At 37.1% G+C, this 16,343-nt stretch overlaps 1 protein-coding gene across 2 annotated transcripts in view; it reads left to right on the top strand.

Moving 5' to 3' along the window:
* The window catches only part of PREX2 (phosphatidylinositol-3,4,5-trisphosphate dependent Rac exchange factor 2), a 139,799-nt gene that overhangs the window by 59,345 nt on the left and 64,111 nt on the right, over positions 1 to 16,343 (top strand). For both annotated transcript variants that reach the window (XM_060775438.2, XM_060775439.2), the window contains exons 11-17: positions 1,350 to 1,450; positions 7,088 to 7,191; positions 8,424 to 8,473; positions 9,492 to 9,567; positions 12,206 to 12,278; positions 15,208 to 15,350; positions 15,850 to 15,942. In XM_060775438.2, the coding sequence (XP_060631421.2) occupies positions 1,350 to 1,450; positions 7,088 to 7,191; positions 8,424 to 8,473; positions 9,492 to 9,567; positions 12,206 to 12,278; positions 15,208 to 15,350; positions 15,850 to 15,942 (640 nt within the window). The remainder of the gene's footprint in view (positions 1 to 1,349; positions 1,451 to 7,087; positions 7,192 to 8,423; positions 8,474 to 9,491; positions 9,568 to 12,205; positions 12,279 to 15,207; positions 15,351 to 15,849; positions 15,943 to 16,343) is intronic.

The following is a 16,343-nucleotide window of genomic DNA, read 5'->3' as shown; positions in this document are numbered from 1 at the left end:
AAGAGCGACTGGTCTCATGAAACCCTCTTATAGTGCTGAGGCTTATTAAATATGAGCAAATGGTGACTACTGGATGGCACATGTTCTGTATCAGAAACTAGAGCTGATGGCAATTTTCTGAATCAGCACCCCAAATAACCAAACTGAATCTAAAGTTGACCAAAAACTGATTCATAACCCTTTTGGTATTAATGCTGGTCCGTGGTCAAGTAATCCCTGGTCAAAAAAAAAAAAAAAGGGGGGGGGGGTTGGGAACCACTGTTCTAGATACATAGATATTCATTTTGGAGGTTTACATTGTGATAGCAGAAAAATCATCATTCATATCATAACTCTCAAACATTTCACAGTTCTATTTGCTGAGAGTAAAAGATAGAAAATCAATTCACTTTTTAAGCTGTGGGCATTTCTCTCGGGCGTTAATGGGGGCATCATGCCTTTCTCAGCAATGTGGCTTTGGACTTGAAAAATTTAATTTTTTCTGGTTGATCTTACTATTGCTTTTTAAATCTAGGTCAGGTTGGCTGCAATGTCTGCAGTTTTCCCCCCATAATACTTATCTGCTTTTCTCTTCAATATACTTTTACAAATCTAGACATGTGCAGTTCTGTGTGTCTCTATGCAGAAATAAAATCATTATTTTTAGAGATTTTGTTTCCATAGAAGTGGTAATAGGATTGCAATATATTCTGTATAAACTTGCGACTTTGAGGACACTTTTTTTACTTTACTTCAGCTGTGGCAGTCCCTCCCTAAAGAGGTGAGATCTGCGCTCTCCCTCTTCACTTTTCGCAAGACACTTAAGACTTGGCTGTGGGAGCAAGCATTCACAGAATAGATGGTTTTTATTGGTGTAGATGAGATTTTATGGACCACATTTTTTGGACTGATTTGGAGGATGTTTTAAACCTGGCAAACTGTTTTTTAATGTATATTTATTATCATTTTATGTAATTGTGTATTTTATTGGTGTTTTTATATTGTTGGAAACTGCCCTGAGTCCCTCTTCAGAGGTTGAGAATAGGATGAGATACAAATGTTCTAAATAAATAAATAATAAATTGATGACTGGAATGGATTGGAAAACCTATTCTATTGTTTTTCTACAGTCAAATTCTTGATGACAGACATTTTAGTATAACCCATTATAAGGTCAGTTCATAGGACTGTTGAAAACTGAAAAAGACTCATTAGGCTTGCTTCTGAGCAGACATATAGAAATTTGGTTATACACTGCGTTGTCAAAAACCATTTTAGGCTCTGTTGCTTTTATTAATGATACAAATTCAGATAATTTGATTTAAAATATACTGAATTAATTTTCTGTTAACCGTCTTTCTCCTTATTAGTGAGTTTGTGTCCTGGTTGCTAGAAACTGGAGAGATTCACAGACCTGAAGAAGGTGTTCATCTTGGTCAGGCTCTGCTGGAGAATGGCATTATCCATCATGGTAAATATATCTGTTCGCCATAATCATTTTAAAATGTTTAACTTTAAACCAGACCTTGAACCGGTGTCTAGCTGCTGTATCGGACTGGATGAGAGCTAACAAATTGAAATTGAATCCAGACAAGACAGAAGTCCTACTGGTCAGTCAGAAGGCCGAACAGGGAATAGGGTTACAGCCTGTGTTAGACGGGGTTACACTCCCCCTGAAGAAGCAGGTTCGCAGCTTGGGAGTGATCCTGGACTCATCGCTGAGCCTGAAACCCCAGGTCTCAGCGGTGGCCGGGAGAGCTTTTGCACAATTAAAACTTGTGTGCCAGCTGCGCCCGTACCTTGGGAAGTCAGATCTGGCCACGGTGGTCCACGCTCTTGTCACATCCCGGTTGGATTACTGCAACGCACTCTACGTGGGGTTGCCTTTGAAGACTGCTCGGAAACTCCAACTAATCCAGCGAGAAGCAGCCAGGTTGCTCACTGGAGCGACGTACAGGGAGCATACCACCCCCTTGTTGCGTCAGCTCCACTGGCTGCCGATCCAATTCCGAGCACAATTCAAAGTGCTGGTTTTGACCTACAAAACCCTATACGGTTCCGGCCCAGTGTATTTGTCCGAACGGATCTCCCTCTACATCCCACCTCGAAGTTTAAGATCTTCTGGGGAGGCCCTGCTCTCGACCCCGCCACTGTCACAAGTTAGGCTGGCGGGGACGAGGAGCAGGGCCTTCTCAGTGGTGGCCCCCCACCTGTGGAACTCACTTCCTGGGGAGATTAGATCGGTGACTTCCCTTCTGGCGTTTAGGAAAAAACTGAAGACCTGGGTGTGGGACCAAGCCTTTGGTCGTTCTGACAACTAATTTAAGGATCTGACGATAGATAAGGACAAATGGAATGGAATGGATATATGGTCTCTGAACCCTGAATATGAGATTGTCTTATTATTTTATTATGTATTGATGTTTTAATTTAATTGTTGATTGTTTTGGTATTTTGTATTGTTTGTCAATTGATTTGGGCATCTAATTGTGCTTTTTCCTGTAAGCCGCCCTGAGTCCCCCCTGGGGTGAGAAGGGCGGGGCATAAGTAAGTGAAATAAAATAAATAATAATAATAAAGTTCCACTGTCTGCAGATATCAACATATCCATTTTTGTTATCTTAATTGTTTGAATTTGATGTGCTGCACCTGAAAAATGTACGCAAAGTCCTTGGAGGAGTCGAGTCAATGCATGTGTTTGTTTCCACATCTTACATAGTGTGATGGAGCCTTTATCCAAATTGACACTGCAGTTCCAAACTGTGGAATTGATCCCGGAGATCAGTCAGTTTCTGATCCTGGCTAGGTTTTAAAAATAAATTCATTTTGGAGTTTTTAATCTGCGGTACTTAAGATAGATCTTAGAGTTCATGCTTCCTCATCTTCAACTAAAAATAGGATATTTTAGTAGAATATTGAACACTTAGTTCAATCTATCTTCCCCTTCTTGTTTAGCATAAAGGAGACTTGGGATTCAGTGATGGGATTCAGTGTAGTTCTCAGTAGAAATCAGAGCAATCAATCATGCTATTATTTTATATTATCTGAGTGTGTATGAGCTGGGAGCTTATACAGTGCTGCAAGGTTCTCCATACTGTATCAGTCAACCTTTTCCTTTTTTTTCTGGTCATGTGGGTGCTCCATTCTGATATCAGCGAATGTGCCCGTGATGGCCAGGGGGTTACAGCAATCTCTGTGGCTGACATGGATTGGTAATGGTGACATGAGGATGAGCCATTCTCTTCCACTGCATTCATCAGGGGAAGGGTGAAGGTAGCAGTGCTATCTGGACAAAGGATCATGCTGAAACCGACACAATCTAGCTGCTCAGAGGGCCACAAAATCCCAGGGAACTCCAGAATTCACTGTGTGTCATGGAGACAGATGGTAGTAAATTCACAATGAGTCCAGAATGTTTTGGCTAGTGTAGACAAATCCCAGGAATCTGGAGACCAGGGTTTGAATCCCTGCTTGACCATAGAAATCCACTCTCAACTCTAAAGGAAAGCAAAAATAATCCTCCTTTTAACAAACTTGCTAACAAAGATCCATGATAGGTAAAGGTTTTCCTGTGACATTAAGTCCATTCGTGTCCGACTCAGAGGATTGGTGGTCATCTCTATTTCTAAGCTGAAAAGAGAGCGTTGTCCGTAGATGCTTCCCAGGTCATGTGGCATGACTTCATGGAATGCCATTACCTTCCCGCCAGAGCGGTACCTATTGATCCACTCACATGTTTTCGAACTGCTAAGTTGACAGAAGCTGGGGCTAACAGTGGGAACTTAGCCCCTACCCAGGTACGAACCAGCGACCCTTCAGTCTGCAAGTTCAGCAGCTCAGAAGTTTAACCCACTATGCCACTGGGGGCATCTTAGGGTCTTTAAAATCACAAACCATTTGAAGATGCATAACAACAATATATAGCAGCTATTCCCAACCCTTTTACCTTTTTACTGATCCTAGTTATTTGAAGGAGTGCTTCTTCTTCCTATGTTTTCGCCACAGTCTGAGAGTACCTCTGGTACTTCTGTGGGTACTCTACCATTTGAGATATAGCATATCATTTATTGATTCAAGGTGTTCCCATGGAACTACTCATGTTGGAATGTCTGTGGCCCCTTCTACACTGCCATATAATTCTGATTATTAAAGAAGATCATCCACATTATCTGTTTTGAAATGAATTATATGAGTCTACACTGCCATATCAACCAGTTCAAAGTAGATAATCTAGATTTTATATGGTAGTGTAGAAGGGGCCTATGTGGTATCTTACTATTTTGGATTTAAAACCTAGCCTGTTTTAATGGAATTGCTCCCACTTCCCACAGATTGCATATACTAACCACCACTTCTCATTAAACAAGTTGTGTTATACGATAAAAATTTTGATCCTGTGTTGTCATTTAGTTTAATTTTATGGTGGTAAATAAATTTAATTATAGTTGTTTTGGTTGATCTGACTTGTGATAATAAGCCCACTTCAGAAGTAATGGTTTTGCCTCGACAATGGAATATCAATGGAAATAATACATATTTTTCAGTTACTGCAGAATTGCTTATCTGTCTCCTCATTCTTTGTTTATTTGTTTAATTAAAATGAATGTAACTTTTCATTAAGCAAAGTAAACAAAGTCAAGGTGTTTGAAATAGCTTATATTTTATGTTGCTTGCTTTCTGTTACCAAGCCATTAAAGTTAAGGTGGGAGGGTGGAATGATAAATATTTTAGAACGGAGAATTTTTTGAGTCAGGTATGCCCTTTTTATTAGCATGTGCAGGACCAGCTGTGTTTTTAGCAGGAATAAAATTCTTAAAATAAAGTTGGAGGAACCATCTGTTTTGTACACAAAAATAAAATTTTGCACAGATTTGTTTTAATTTGGGCGTTTATGTACATGCAACTAATAATTATATCTTCTAAGTTATTTATCATTAAGTTGTTTTGTTGTTTTTGCTTTACAGTACAGAGTATGTTAAGTGTTGCTGGCTAATAATTAGAGATTCAGACCTTTAGAGATAGGATTGCTAGTTTTCCTTAAATTATGTTGAGGCATAATCTAATCTGTTGTATCTGTATACACACAGACATCTCCATTGATGACCATTTTGAAGGTGCAAATTAAAACTGTGTGTATCAACAGAAATATAGGTTCATATGTACATGAAATTTCTTGTAGAGGTTTTGTTTAGCACACTAGATCATATCAAGACACACCTGTCTTTTTGAACAAAAATTGAGAAAAAAACAAAAACAAAATTGGCTATAAAGCAAGTGTAATTAACCTGAAGGTTATGTCTTCCTCTTTTACAGCCTTCCTATTTAAATATTTCCAGATGCTACATATAATGGTTTTTCCAGTTTTTGCTGCCCACCTCTTTTGTTCACACCTATTTACGGCATTATTAACTAGCTTGAAAAGGCCTCTCTCCGTAAGCTAATTTAACTATTTTTCCTGCACTCATCTAGCAAGTCTATGCCTCCTTGAAATAAAGAGTCAGTTTAATATATACATATACAGCTATGCACAGTAGAGTCTCGCTTATCCAACATATACAGGCTGGTAGAAAGTTGGATAAGCAAAAATGTTGGATAATAAGGAGGGATTAATGAAAAGCCTATTAAACTATCAAATTATATTATGATTTTACAAATTAAGCACCAAAACATCATGTTTTATAACAAATCAACAGAAAAAAACAGTTCAGTAAATGGTAACATTATATAGTAATTACTGTATTTATGAATTTAGCCCCAAAACATTGCAGTGTTTTGAAACAGCTGTGGATGTGGGCAGGAGGCAGACTGCATTGGATAATACAGAACGTTGGATGAGCAAAGGTTAGATAAGCAAGACTCTACTGTACATATATGTATGCAGAAATATATTCAATAGCTGTCTAGAGCAGTGAAATATGAAATTGATTGAATCTTCCTCGAAATCTGCTGAACTTGCTGACTGAAAGGTCAGCAGTTCGAATCCGGGGAGCGGAGTGAGCTCCCACCATTTGCCCCAGCTTCTGCCAACCTAGCAGTTTGAAAACATACAAAATGTGAGTAGATTAATAGATACCACTTTGGTGGGAAGATAACGGAGCTCCATATTTATTTATCGTGTCAGGAGCAACCATACAGTTGTTTTACAGCTCCATGCAGTCATGCCAGTCACATGACCTTGAAGGCATCTATGGACAATGCCAGCTCTTTGGCTTAGAAATGGAGATGAACACCACCCCCTGATTTGGACATGACTAGTCTTAATGTCAATGGGAAGCCTTTACTTTTTACTTCTACTAAAAGGGAAAATCTGAGCTTGACTTGGAGTGATCCTGTGTTTGCTTGTTATTAAACATTCACCACAAAGTTGTTCCTTTTTCATCTAGTATATCCCCTGTGTTTGAGTGCTGTTGTACATATATTGGTATGTGGCCCTACAATTGTTGGACTACACCTATCATCAACTCTAGGCAGCATAAATAGTGGTGAAAAATGCTGTAAATGTAGCACAACACTTGGAAAGCCACACATTCACCGTTTTCTTTTATAAAACAAAAAGGATACTTTTTCGGCTCTCAATTATGTCACTGGAATTATGATGGATTCTGAAAGCATATCACCTCGAAACCCTTTGTGCCATCTTCCCTTTCTCCTAAACTTGCCTTCCAGCAATGATGATGGGAAAAATGATAAGAGGAAGGCTATTTCTTGCACCTCATTAAATGCTAAAGCTTTAAAACTTAAACTTTCCAGGCTGTCAGATTCCAGGGCCTCTGGCTTCTTACTAAGGACCCTGAAGGTATGTTAAATTATAATTTGTAGGGAAGTGAAAAGTTCCTGCTAGTGAGTTTCAGAATATAATAAGGGTCCACAGAGGAGCTTCATTTCTGTCATAAATAATAATCTTAGTTAACTGATTGATACTGTATTTGAAAGAAAAGAAACCTAGGAAATTCAGTAGAAAAGTGCTTCAGATATAATCCTGGTGGAGAGCCACAGTGAAACAAACAGAATACTTTTTTGGGGGATTGCTCATTGGCACTTTGAGTTCTCCTCTTGATGTGTTAAAGCAGAACAATTTATCTTTGTTTTATATTTTCTTTTGTTTTAGTTACTGACAAGCATCAGTTTAAACCTGAACACATGCTCTACAGATTTCGTTATGATGATGGCACATACTACCCAAGAAGTGAAATGCAGGATGTAATTTCCAAGGTATAAGCATAAATGTAATAGAGAAAGAGATTCTGCTTCAAAACTTAGCAGCCATTTGTCTTTTTGGGTTGTCAGTTGTCAGTACCTTAATATTGATCAATCTGAATTTTGTAAAACCCATCAGTAAGAAATTTGATAACATTATTAAATCTAATGAATTTTTCATGATCTTTGTGAAGTTGCATGAGTTGCGTTGAATTTTTTGTGGACTGATAGAGAACTTCATAATGTAATCCGGTTTAATTTTATATATGAAAAAATAGGCTTCTTTTTAAAACTAGATCTGGTAAGTTTAGCTGTGTTGAACTGTATTTTTAAATGTAAATGTTTGTTGGTATTTTTTCAATGAGTTGTGTATAATATTTATTTACTGACACAAAGTGAAGTTATGGAAGAGATAATAGTGAGTGACATTCTGACATAATGATTAATTAGAAATCCTGACAGTTGGATAAAAGAAAAACAGACAGGTTTCCTGCCTAACAGATATGAAAAGGAAAATATGAGAATAATAGTGGATCAGATTGAATATTACAAAACTAGGAATCAAAAAGAACTACTCCTACTAGCTCTTGATGCCGAGAAAGCTTTTGATAACCTAAATTGGGATTTCTTTAAATGTATTTATTTATTTTATTTGTTTACATCCCTTTTATCCCGCCCATATTAGCCCGAAGGTGACTTATGACGCAATAATTGGATTTAGGTTATTATTGCTGCCAAAGCAATATATGAAAAACAGGAAGCTAAGATTTTTATAAATGGGCAGGAATCCAAATACATAAAAATCAATAAGGGGACAAGACAGGGATGCCCTTTCTCTCCACTCATTTTTATAATGTCATTAGAGATCCTATTAAACAAAATAAGAGATGATGAAGAATTAACAGGCACAAAGATACAAGGTAAAACGTACAAAATGAGAGCATTTGTGGATGATTTGATATTAATCATTGAAGAATCAATTAATAAACCGAAGAAATGGTTGGAAAAAATACAAGAATTTGGAGAAATCTTGACTTGTTTACTTTGGGGAGTTGGAGGGAGATTTGTAAGAATTTCCCTAGACTTTGCATGCCATGGTCTATTATTTTTGTCTGCTTTATCCCATTCATTTCATTGCTGACATTAAAGGTTATATTTTGTACAAGCGTTTTTTGGGTTAATTGGTTTTGTAGAGGTGTTAATTAGCAAGGTATATTTAACACTAGACCTGTTTATATATCTAACAGGGTGTAAGATTATATTGTCGTCTACACAGTCTATTTACTCCTGTGGTAAGGTAGGTGTTCTTTTTGAACTTTATGCTTCATCAGGTTATATTAGTGAGGCTAATCAGTGTGTTGGTAATGAATTTTAGATAAAGAGAAAACTAGAGCTGGTGAAATAGAGACAAATGTCATCTTCTTGTAAACAGTACACAATTAATGGAAGGGTATACATGTCTTTGTGCAATATATTACTGTTCAACTCAATTTTTATTTTCTTTGAATATTATTTAAAAATCACAAATACATGTGAAAGAATTGTGACAATATAGATATGAAAGAAAAATTGTATAAAATTAGTATAAAGGGTAACAATAACATTGTTTTCTCCAATTGTATTCTTTAACATATTGCTGCCAAGGAAATTCTGCATTCAGGTATTTGGAAGATATTTTGTTTTGGCCATTTACCTATCCTCAAATGAGAAGAGTGAAGAAAAAAAGAAAGAACACAATGCATAACTTACTGTTGCTCTTTCTTTGGGGTGAATGAGAAGGGATTTATTTCGTGTAAGGAGCGACTTGAGAAACTGCAAGTTGCTTCTGGTGCGAGAGAATTAACCATCTGCAAGGATGCCTGAATATTTTGATGTTTTACCATTCTCATGGGAGGCTTCTCTCATCCCTCATGGTGAGCTGGAACTGACAGAGGGAGCTCAACATGCTCTCCCCAGATTCGAACCACTGACCTGTCGGTCAGCAGTCCTACCGGCACAAGCATTTAGCCCATTGTGCCACTGGGGGCTCCAGGAGGAATCATAATAGCCAATAAATGTCCTTCGGTAGGATATGCGTTGCTTTTAAACAGATACTTCTGAAAATAAAGAGATGTTCAATAATTGTAAAAAGAAAGTGATAATATATGGCAGCCATACACTTAGTAGTTACAACCAGAATAATGTTTTATTATCTGAAGCTAACAAAAGTTGGTGTGGACTTGGACAAATAAATGTATGGTACTGTCAAGTTGCACTGAAATGTCAAATATATAAATTTAAGAATGAATTGTTTTGCATGTGCTTTTCCCCCCCAGGGATAAAGATTACCATCTACGAACCTACAAATCTGTTGTCATGGCTAATAAATTGATAGACTGGCTAATTGCACAGGTAGGATAGTGCTCTGAGGCACATAAATTTTATTACAAAATGGAATGCCTATTTTATTACCATTATTGAGGCAAATCTTCCCATTCTATCTAGTTTATTTTGTATCGCTATATGTATCTGAGCCAGGGATGAGCATCTGATGTTCTTTGACAGCTTCTGGAAAGTCAGTACCCCAAGAAGGGACATGGCATATATGGCTCTCTTCTTTTTCCCTTCAGATGATTTCTAGCTAGCACTCCCAATAAAGTCAAGTAACTAGGTGAAGGCTCTATTTTGTTTTTCCATCATACTTTAAAGTAATGCAAGGGGAATGATGAGAAGTTAAAATGGGGTGCAGGTTGAAGTCCTCACGCTGTTTTGTGCCACTTTCATGTAAACCTGATAGGGTCCATTGATAGGGTTACTCTGGATTCAAGTATACCTAGAGCCAACCTTAACTTTTTTCCTCTCTATTATAGAATAGTTTTCAAGAAAATGAAACATTTTCTTATTTCCAAACCCAACGAAAGCACTATCAAACTCTTGGGGAGGAAAAACTGTGAGAAGCATAATTGTGTGGTCATCTTCCTCATTATTCTCATTGCCATCTATACATGGAGAGTATATGCCCCCAGTGGATGATCCCTTGTATATGATGATGATGATATTTATATCCCACCTTTTGTCTCTTAAAAGAGAATCAAAGCTGTGAACAATAGTAAAAACAATATACAACTTAAAATTGTGTATTGACATAAAAGATGTAAACACTGAAATAGCATTAAACCAGGGACTATTAAAATAAATAATTTAAACCATTGAAAACCAAGTAAAATCCATAAAACACTTCATAGCTGCCCTGACTCAGTCTTAAAATTTTTATGACTCTCTGCATTATTGAAAAACTTACTTTTTTAAGGTTCCAAATTAAGGATAGCGCAGTCCCTACATTGCATGCAACTGTGCTGTACCAATCAATAGCAATGCAAACAGAAGAGAAAGAGCCATTATATTCATATTTTGCTCTTCCTCAAATATAGAGACTTTGTTGTTTTTGCTATATGTCTTCAAGTTGAATCGGACATATGGTGACCCTATCATAGGGTTTCTTGGCAAGATTCATTTGGAGGAGGTTCACCATTGCCTTTCTCTAACATTGAGAGTGTGTCACAAATGGGTTTCCATGGCTTGGTAGTGATTTAGACCATGAACTCCTGAAATTTTAGACCATCTTTCAAACCACTAGACCACATTGGTTCTCATGTAGAAGATCCATGGTTTAAAATGAGCTTCGATATTGACACTGATTCATAGATCACTCACTTCTGGACAGAAAGGCCAGCCATATGGTTGGAGGGGAGCTTTTGAATCCCCCTTTCAATGAAACCAGTGTCCTACTGAGACTGATGTCACTGCCAGTCTGCAGTGGAGAAGGGCTTAAGGAAGCCACCTTTGGTTAGCCGCACAACCCACAACCTCCCCCCCCCCCCCGCCCTCAGTTCAATATAAGGTAATATTGGTCACATTATACTGGCCGGGTAGGAATTTTTACCCCATAAGAGGGGATTTTTTTTGCCTATCCCATATTAAAACTGTTGGGAGCAATGAATTTAAAGAGGTGAGGCTGTCATAATTAGCTGTCATTGGCAAGAAGTGGGGGAGAATATGGATCGGTGTGCAACCTTGGCATCCCTCCCTTTTTGGGAAAAGGGGGACTTTTGGGTTGACCTCTATAGGTTATTAATTGGGATAGCAAACCATCACTTGGGGGTCAGGTACTTCACCCAGTGTTTGATTTGGCGGGTAGTCAAAGAATGATACCTGGTCTCATGCCATTGGCCATGTTGCAGTGCTCCCCCACAACTAATTGCTTACTTCATTTTCCAGTTTTAAATAGGCCAATAAATGGCCCATTATTTCTCCATATCTTTGTGTCTGGATTTTTTATTTCACGGTAGGGATTCAAAGGCAACACTATGCAAAATATTATGTTTGACCCATGATGCCTTTCCCAAGATGCAGCACCATACTGCCATCATCTGGTGACTAACCTGCAAAATGTCTATGCATTGTACATTATTTTAGTCTGCGGGGTGTTAAGTCTATTATACACACAACAAAAATAGTCAATATTTTAATTTAATAGTTTGCAAAATTGATTTATATCCTGCCTTTCTCCCAAAACTAGGACTCAGTGTAGCTTACAATTTAATAAAACAAAGGCACTTTGAACTGGTTGAAAGCCATTTTTGCAGAAAGTGAGGTCACTTTCTAAAGCCCTCTCTGAATTTACAAATATGGTATATTTCTTCTGAGAATCCACTTAGTCGGTTTTTGTTAAGGAACAGCCTTTGAGAAACTTTTTCTATCTCTCTAATAGTTTGGCAAATAGAATAAATTTGTATGTCACTTTGAAAATGCTCATTACAAAATAGGCATAATTATTTATCTTATTATTTCCAAAATATTATGTTAACATTACCTTTGTTATGATGCTCTGGGACTAAAATTATTAAAATTAATTAGATGATTAAAATTGAAATGGGACTAAAATAAAATGATCCTGTTTGTTTGAGTGATGCAAAAATGATATATGATTTCCTAATTTCAAATTGCGGTGCATGATACTTACATCGATGCATATATTATGTTGTAACAGGGAGACTGCAGGACGAGAGAAGAAGCAATGATCTTTGGCATAGCACTTTGTGACAATGGATTTATGCACCATGGTAAACACTGTAGATTTTAGAATTCTGACTGTGAATAAATACTGTGTACGGATTAGGGAATTTCTCAAGCGTTTTAGTGCTGAGAATCTTCACTTAGAAGAATGTCTGTTTTTCTATCAGATGGCTGAAAAGGATGATTGCCTAGGCTTAATGCCATGAAGGATGTCGTGTTTCTTGTTTTCATCATTAATTTGGGTCTGCATTAATCTCCCAAGAAAACCCTTTTCTTTTGCCTGGAATAATATGGTTCATTTCTTTGAGCCACTGATGCATATTTTTAATAAATGTAGTATTTTATCCTGAAGGCAGCTCTAGCTTTCTACGCCATTGGGTTCTTTATGGGTGGCTATGTCTCATAATATGCTGCAAATAACTGATGGACTTATACCATTTATTTATTGTGTTTTTGATAGGGTTTGACTTTTAGATTTTATCTTGAGAAAAGTAGTATCTAGGTAAATAAGTTCTAACTTTTCTACACTGTTCTTTTGGAAAAGATACTGTTTACTTCTTTCAGATACTATGCTTCTACATGTTGTTATGAATAAACTATGATTCTGTTGATTATATGGCCTTATGACAAAATAGCTGAAAATTCACTATGATGAGCAACTCACTTTTTAGATTTAATACAAATTTATTCCTGAGTAAATGTGGAAATGTCTCATTTGAAAATTGTAACTTTGCTTCATCATCCTGAATGTTTACTTCTGGTTTGTATTCCACTCTAGCTTTAAATCAGTGGTTCTTAACCTGTGTGCCGTGGAGCCACTAGTGGACCGCGAGAAAGAAAACCTGGTCCGCGAGCCTCCTTCCTCTTTATTTTATTTTATTTTATTTTATTTTATTTCTGTTTCTTTTGCACCACCTGACACTCCTTTCCTGTCGCTGACCATGTTATATGTTCCGTATCAGAAACTCGAGCTGATATGCTCTATCCAATGCAATTTTGTGAATCAGCATCCCAGACCAAATCTAAAGTTGACCAAAAACTGATTTGTAACCCTTTTGGTACCAATGTTGGAGAGTGGTCCCTGGTCAAAGTGGCCCATGGTCAAAAAAAGGTTGGAACTACTGCTTTAAATCAATAAAAAGGAGAAAATTCATTGCTACTCTTAACACATACCTATTTGAGATCCATAAAGATGAGTGCAAGTGCAACTGATGGCAGTGAGGGGTAGTGTCACAGTTTGATTATGTTCCATATGAACAGTTTAGCAATGGAAGTGGAAAGCTGTAAAGTCTAGTTTCCTGAATAACTTTTTTAAAGAGACAGTTACCAATATTCTGCCTTAGCATAGATTAAGTGGTTAGTGGACACCCTTCTGCCAATTTCACCTTATGGTAAAACAGAGTGGGCTGGCAACCATCTTGTGTGGATTGATTCGGTTTTTGAAAACGAGAATCTGTGTGATCCATTGACGTGATTAAATTTACAAAGCAAAAGTATATACTCTGAATCCTATAGCAATTAATGAATTAATGAATACTTAGTTCTAACTATATCTACTTGACAAAGAATTGTGAATTGCTGGGGTTGAGACTAATGTCTACATTTTCTAGTGCACACTGTTCCTCGCAGAGATCAGATGATCCCCTGAAATATCATCTGTGTCCAGCCATACACTGTGGTTCACATTCTGCCTATTTCAAAGAAAAAGACCTTGTTTTAGAGCCAGAAATTACCTTTCCATCCTTCCTTTGGTTATTTGACCCTAAACATTAAGGGAACAATAAGGAACAAACCTTACTGAAATTAATGGTTTATTTAATAGTTGTTAACTACTGCAAAGTCTCCCCAACCCAACTCTTCTAGAAGATCTCCATCTAGAGTCACATTGCAGTTCACTGGGACTGCTCCAGTACATACTATTGTGAAGCAGCATTATTTATTTATTTACTTCATTTCTACCCTGCTGTTCTCACCCCGAAGGGGACTCAGAGTGACCTTACAAAATTGGCAAAATTCAGTGTTGTATCAAAACATACATAACAAATAAACATAATAATAAAACAATAAAAACAAATAAAACATACAATACAATTAAAACAGTTAAAACCATTAAAAACAGATTAAAATAGACACCTAGACACATGACCATCATTAGTGTTGCACTATTGGCACTATTCCCCAAATTCCTGTAGAAGCATAGCCAGGTCTTCAACTTTTTCCTGAATATGAGGAGAGCGGGGGTTAGTCTAACATCATTAGAAAGGGAATGCCATAGAAGAGGGGCCACCACTGAGAAGACCCTGTCTCTCATCCCCACCAATCACGTGTGCGAAAGCCAGCATTACTAAAAAGTTGGTACTCATAAACAGCAACTGAGGATAAAGCGGCTTTTCTCCCTTATTGATCAGTATCATTTGGTGGTAACAGAGACAGGAATAATTGACACCAGTGATTATTAGGCAGTAGACAGTGCTTACCATGGGCATAGTCTTATTAGGGATGGATACGTCTGGCTATTAAGCAATTGTATGTACTGTTCCAAACATCTTTCTACACAATGCCCACAGATATGTGTCGGTGTTCAGTGTTGATAGACTGTTACTCCTACCATCCTGTCTCACCAGCAACACTGAATAGCTCTTACATGATTACAGTGAGTTTCATTGGGTCTAAATGAAAGCATATTTTTATGACTTAAATGCAGATGATAATGGCTAAAGAAGGAGTCTGTGATTTGAAAAAAGTAAGGAATGCCATTAGGATCATTAATTAAGGTATCAAATAGTCTTGTACACAACAGTTACAAAACCCATTTTTCCCACTCTTGTACAAAACTATTATTTCTATAACTTGACTTACATATGCTATCTATTGAATTAATCAGTATACAATATGCAAGTTTTTTTAAAAGATCAAAAAGCAAAAGGTATTTGTGGGACAAGAGAGAAAACATTTACGTTGTTTTGTATCAAACAGTGCTTGAAAAAAGTGAATTCAAAGATGAACCACTTGTCTTTCGCTTTTTTGCGGATGAAGAAATGGAAGGCTCAAACATGAAGCACAGGCTCATGAAACATGATTTAAAAGTAGTGGAAAATGTAATTGCAAAATCACTCCTGGTAAGGTTTTAAAAATGTTGTCTTTCTCAGTCTCTGTATATATATCATGACACTTTCATAGTACTTTCACGAAGGTTGACTATGCATTGCTCCCTGTCAGATTAAAACCCATTTGACAAAGGTTTTATGCCCACTCTTTCCTCCGTGTTCTTTGTTATCTAGAAGGGTTTTTTTAATGAGCACCTTGGCATCAGGGTAATAGCAAAGAAGGACGGGAGAAACAGACTTTTGGGTTATATCAGCATATTTGCAATAAACTATGTAATAAAACTTCTATGCCATATTCCCCACAATTCAGTTTTAGCAGAAGATTCCTCTAACAACAAACTGTTTGTGTGAAAGTGACACTGTGTCTTGGCTAGAACTCCCACATTAGACAGTGGATGACTGCTGAGGGTAATCATCACATTTGCCAGGCCTGATGTTCATGTTTATTTAATTTGAAGGTATTTTAAATATTTCATTTTATATAAATGTCAAACATTTTTTTCTTTTACAGATTAAATCAACTGAAGAAAGCTATGGTTTTGGTTTGGAAGACAAAAACAAAGTGCCAATAATTAAAATAGTGGAAAAGGGATCAAATGCTGAGGTGATTTATTTTAATTTTTAGTCATGTGTATCGTTGCCTGAAAAGATATTTTGTAAAACTTTGCAAAGAGGTCTTAGTTTGGCTTCCCATTCACCTCAGGGTTGGAGACAGCTCTGCATGGAGCAGCCTCAATTATTGAAAGCAGTGAGGGTATTTTTTTATCAGAGAAAAGTGTCAAGTGCATTGAAATTCTCTGCATATAAGGACTTCCTGGACTATCTGATTAGACAGTATACATCATTTCTCTGTGTTGTAATCATCACTTATCAGAAAAGAAATAAAATACAATTGTTCCTCGATATCCACGGGAGAATGGTTCCAGGACCTGCCATGGACACCAAAATCCATGGATGCCCAAGTCCCCAACCTGACAACCAGTTGTAGGTTAATGTATTGTCGAA

This window comes from Anolis sagrei, chromosome 4 (genome assembly GCF_037176765.1).
Source record: "Anolis sagrei isolate rAnoSag1 chromosome 4, rAnoSag1.mat, whole genome shotgun sequence".
Taxonomy (NCBI): domain Eukaryota; kingdom Metazoa; phylum Chordata; class Lepidosauria; order Squamata; family Dactyloidae; genus Anolis; species Anolis sagrei.
Note: the sequence above shows the minus strand (reverse complement) of the source record. Positions and strands in the feature narration are given on the sequence as shown.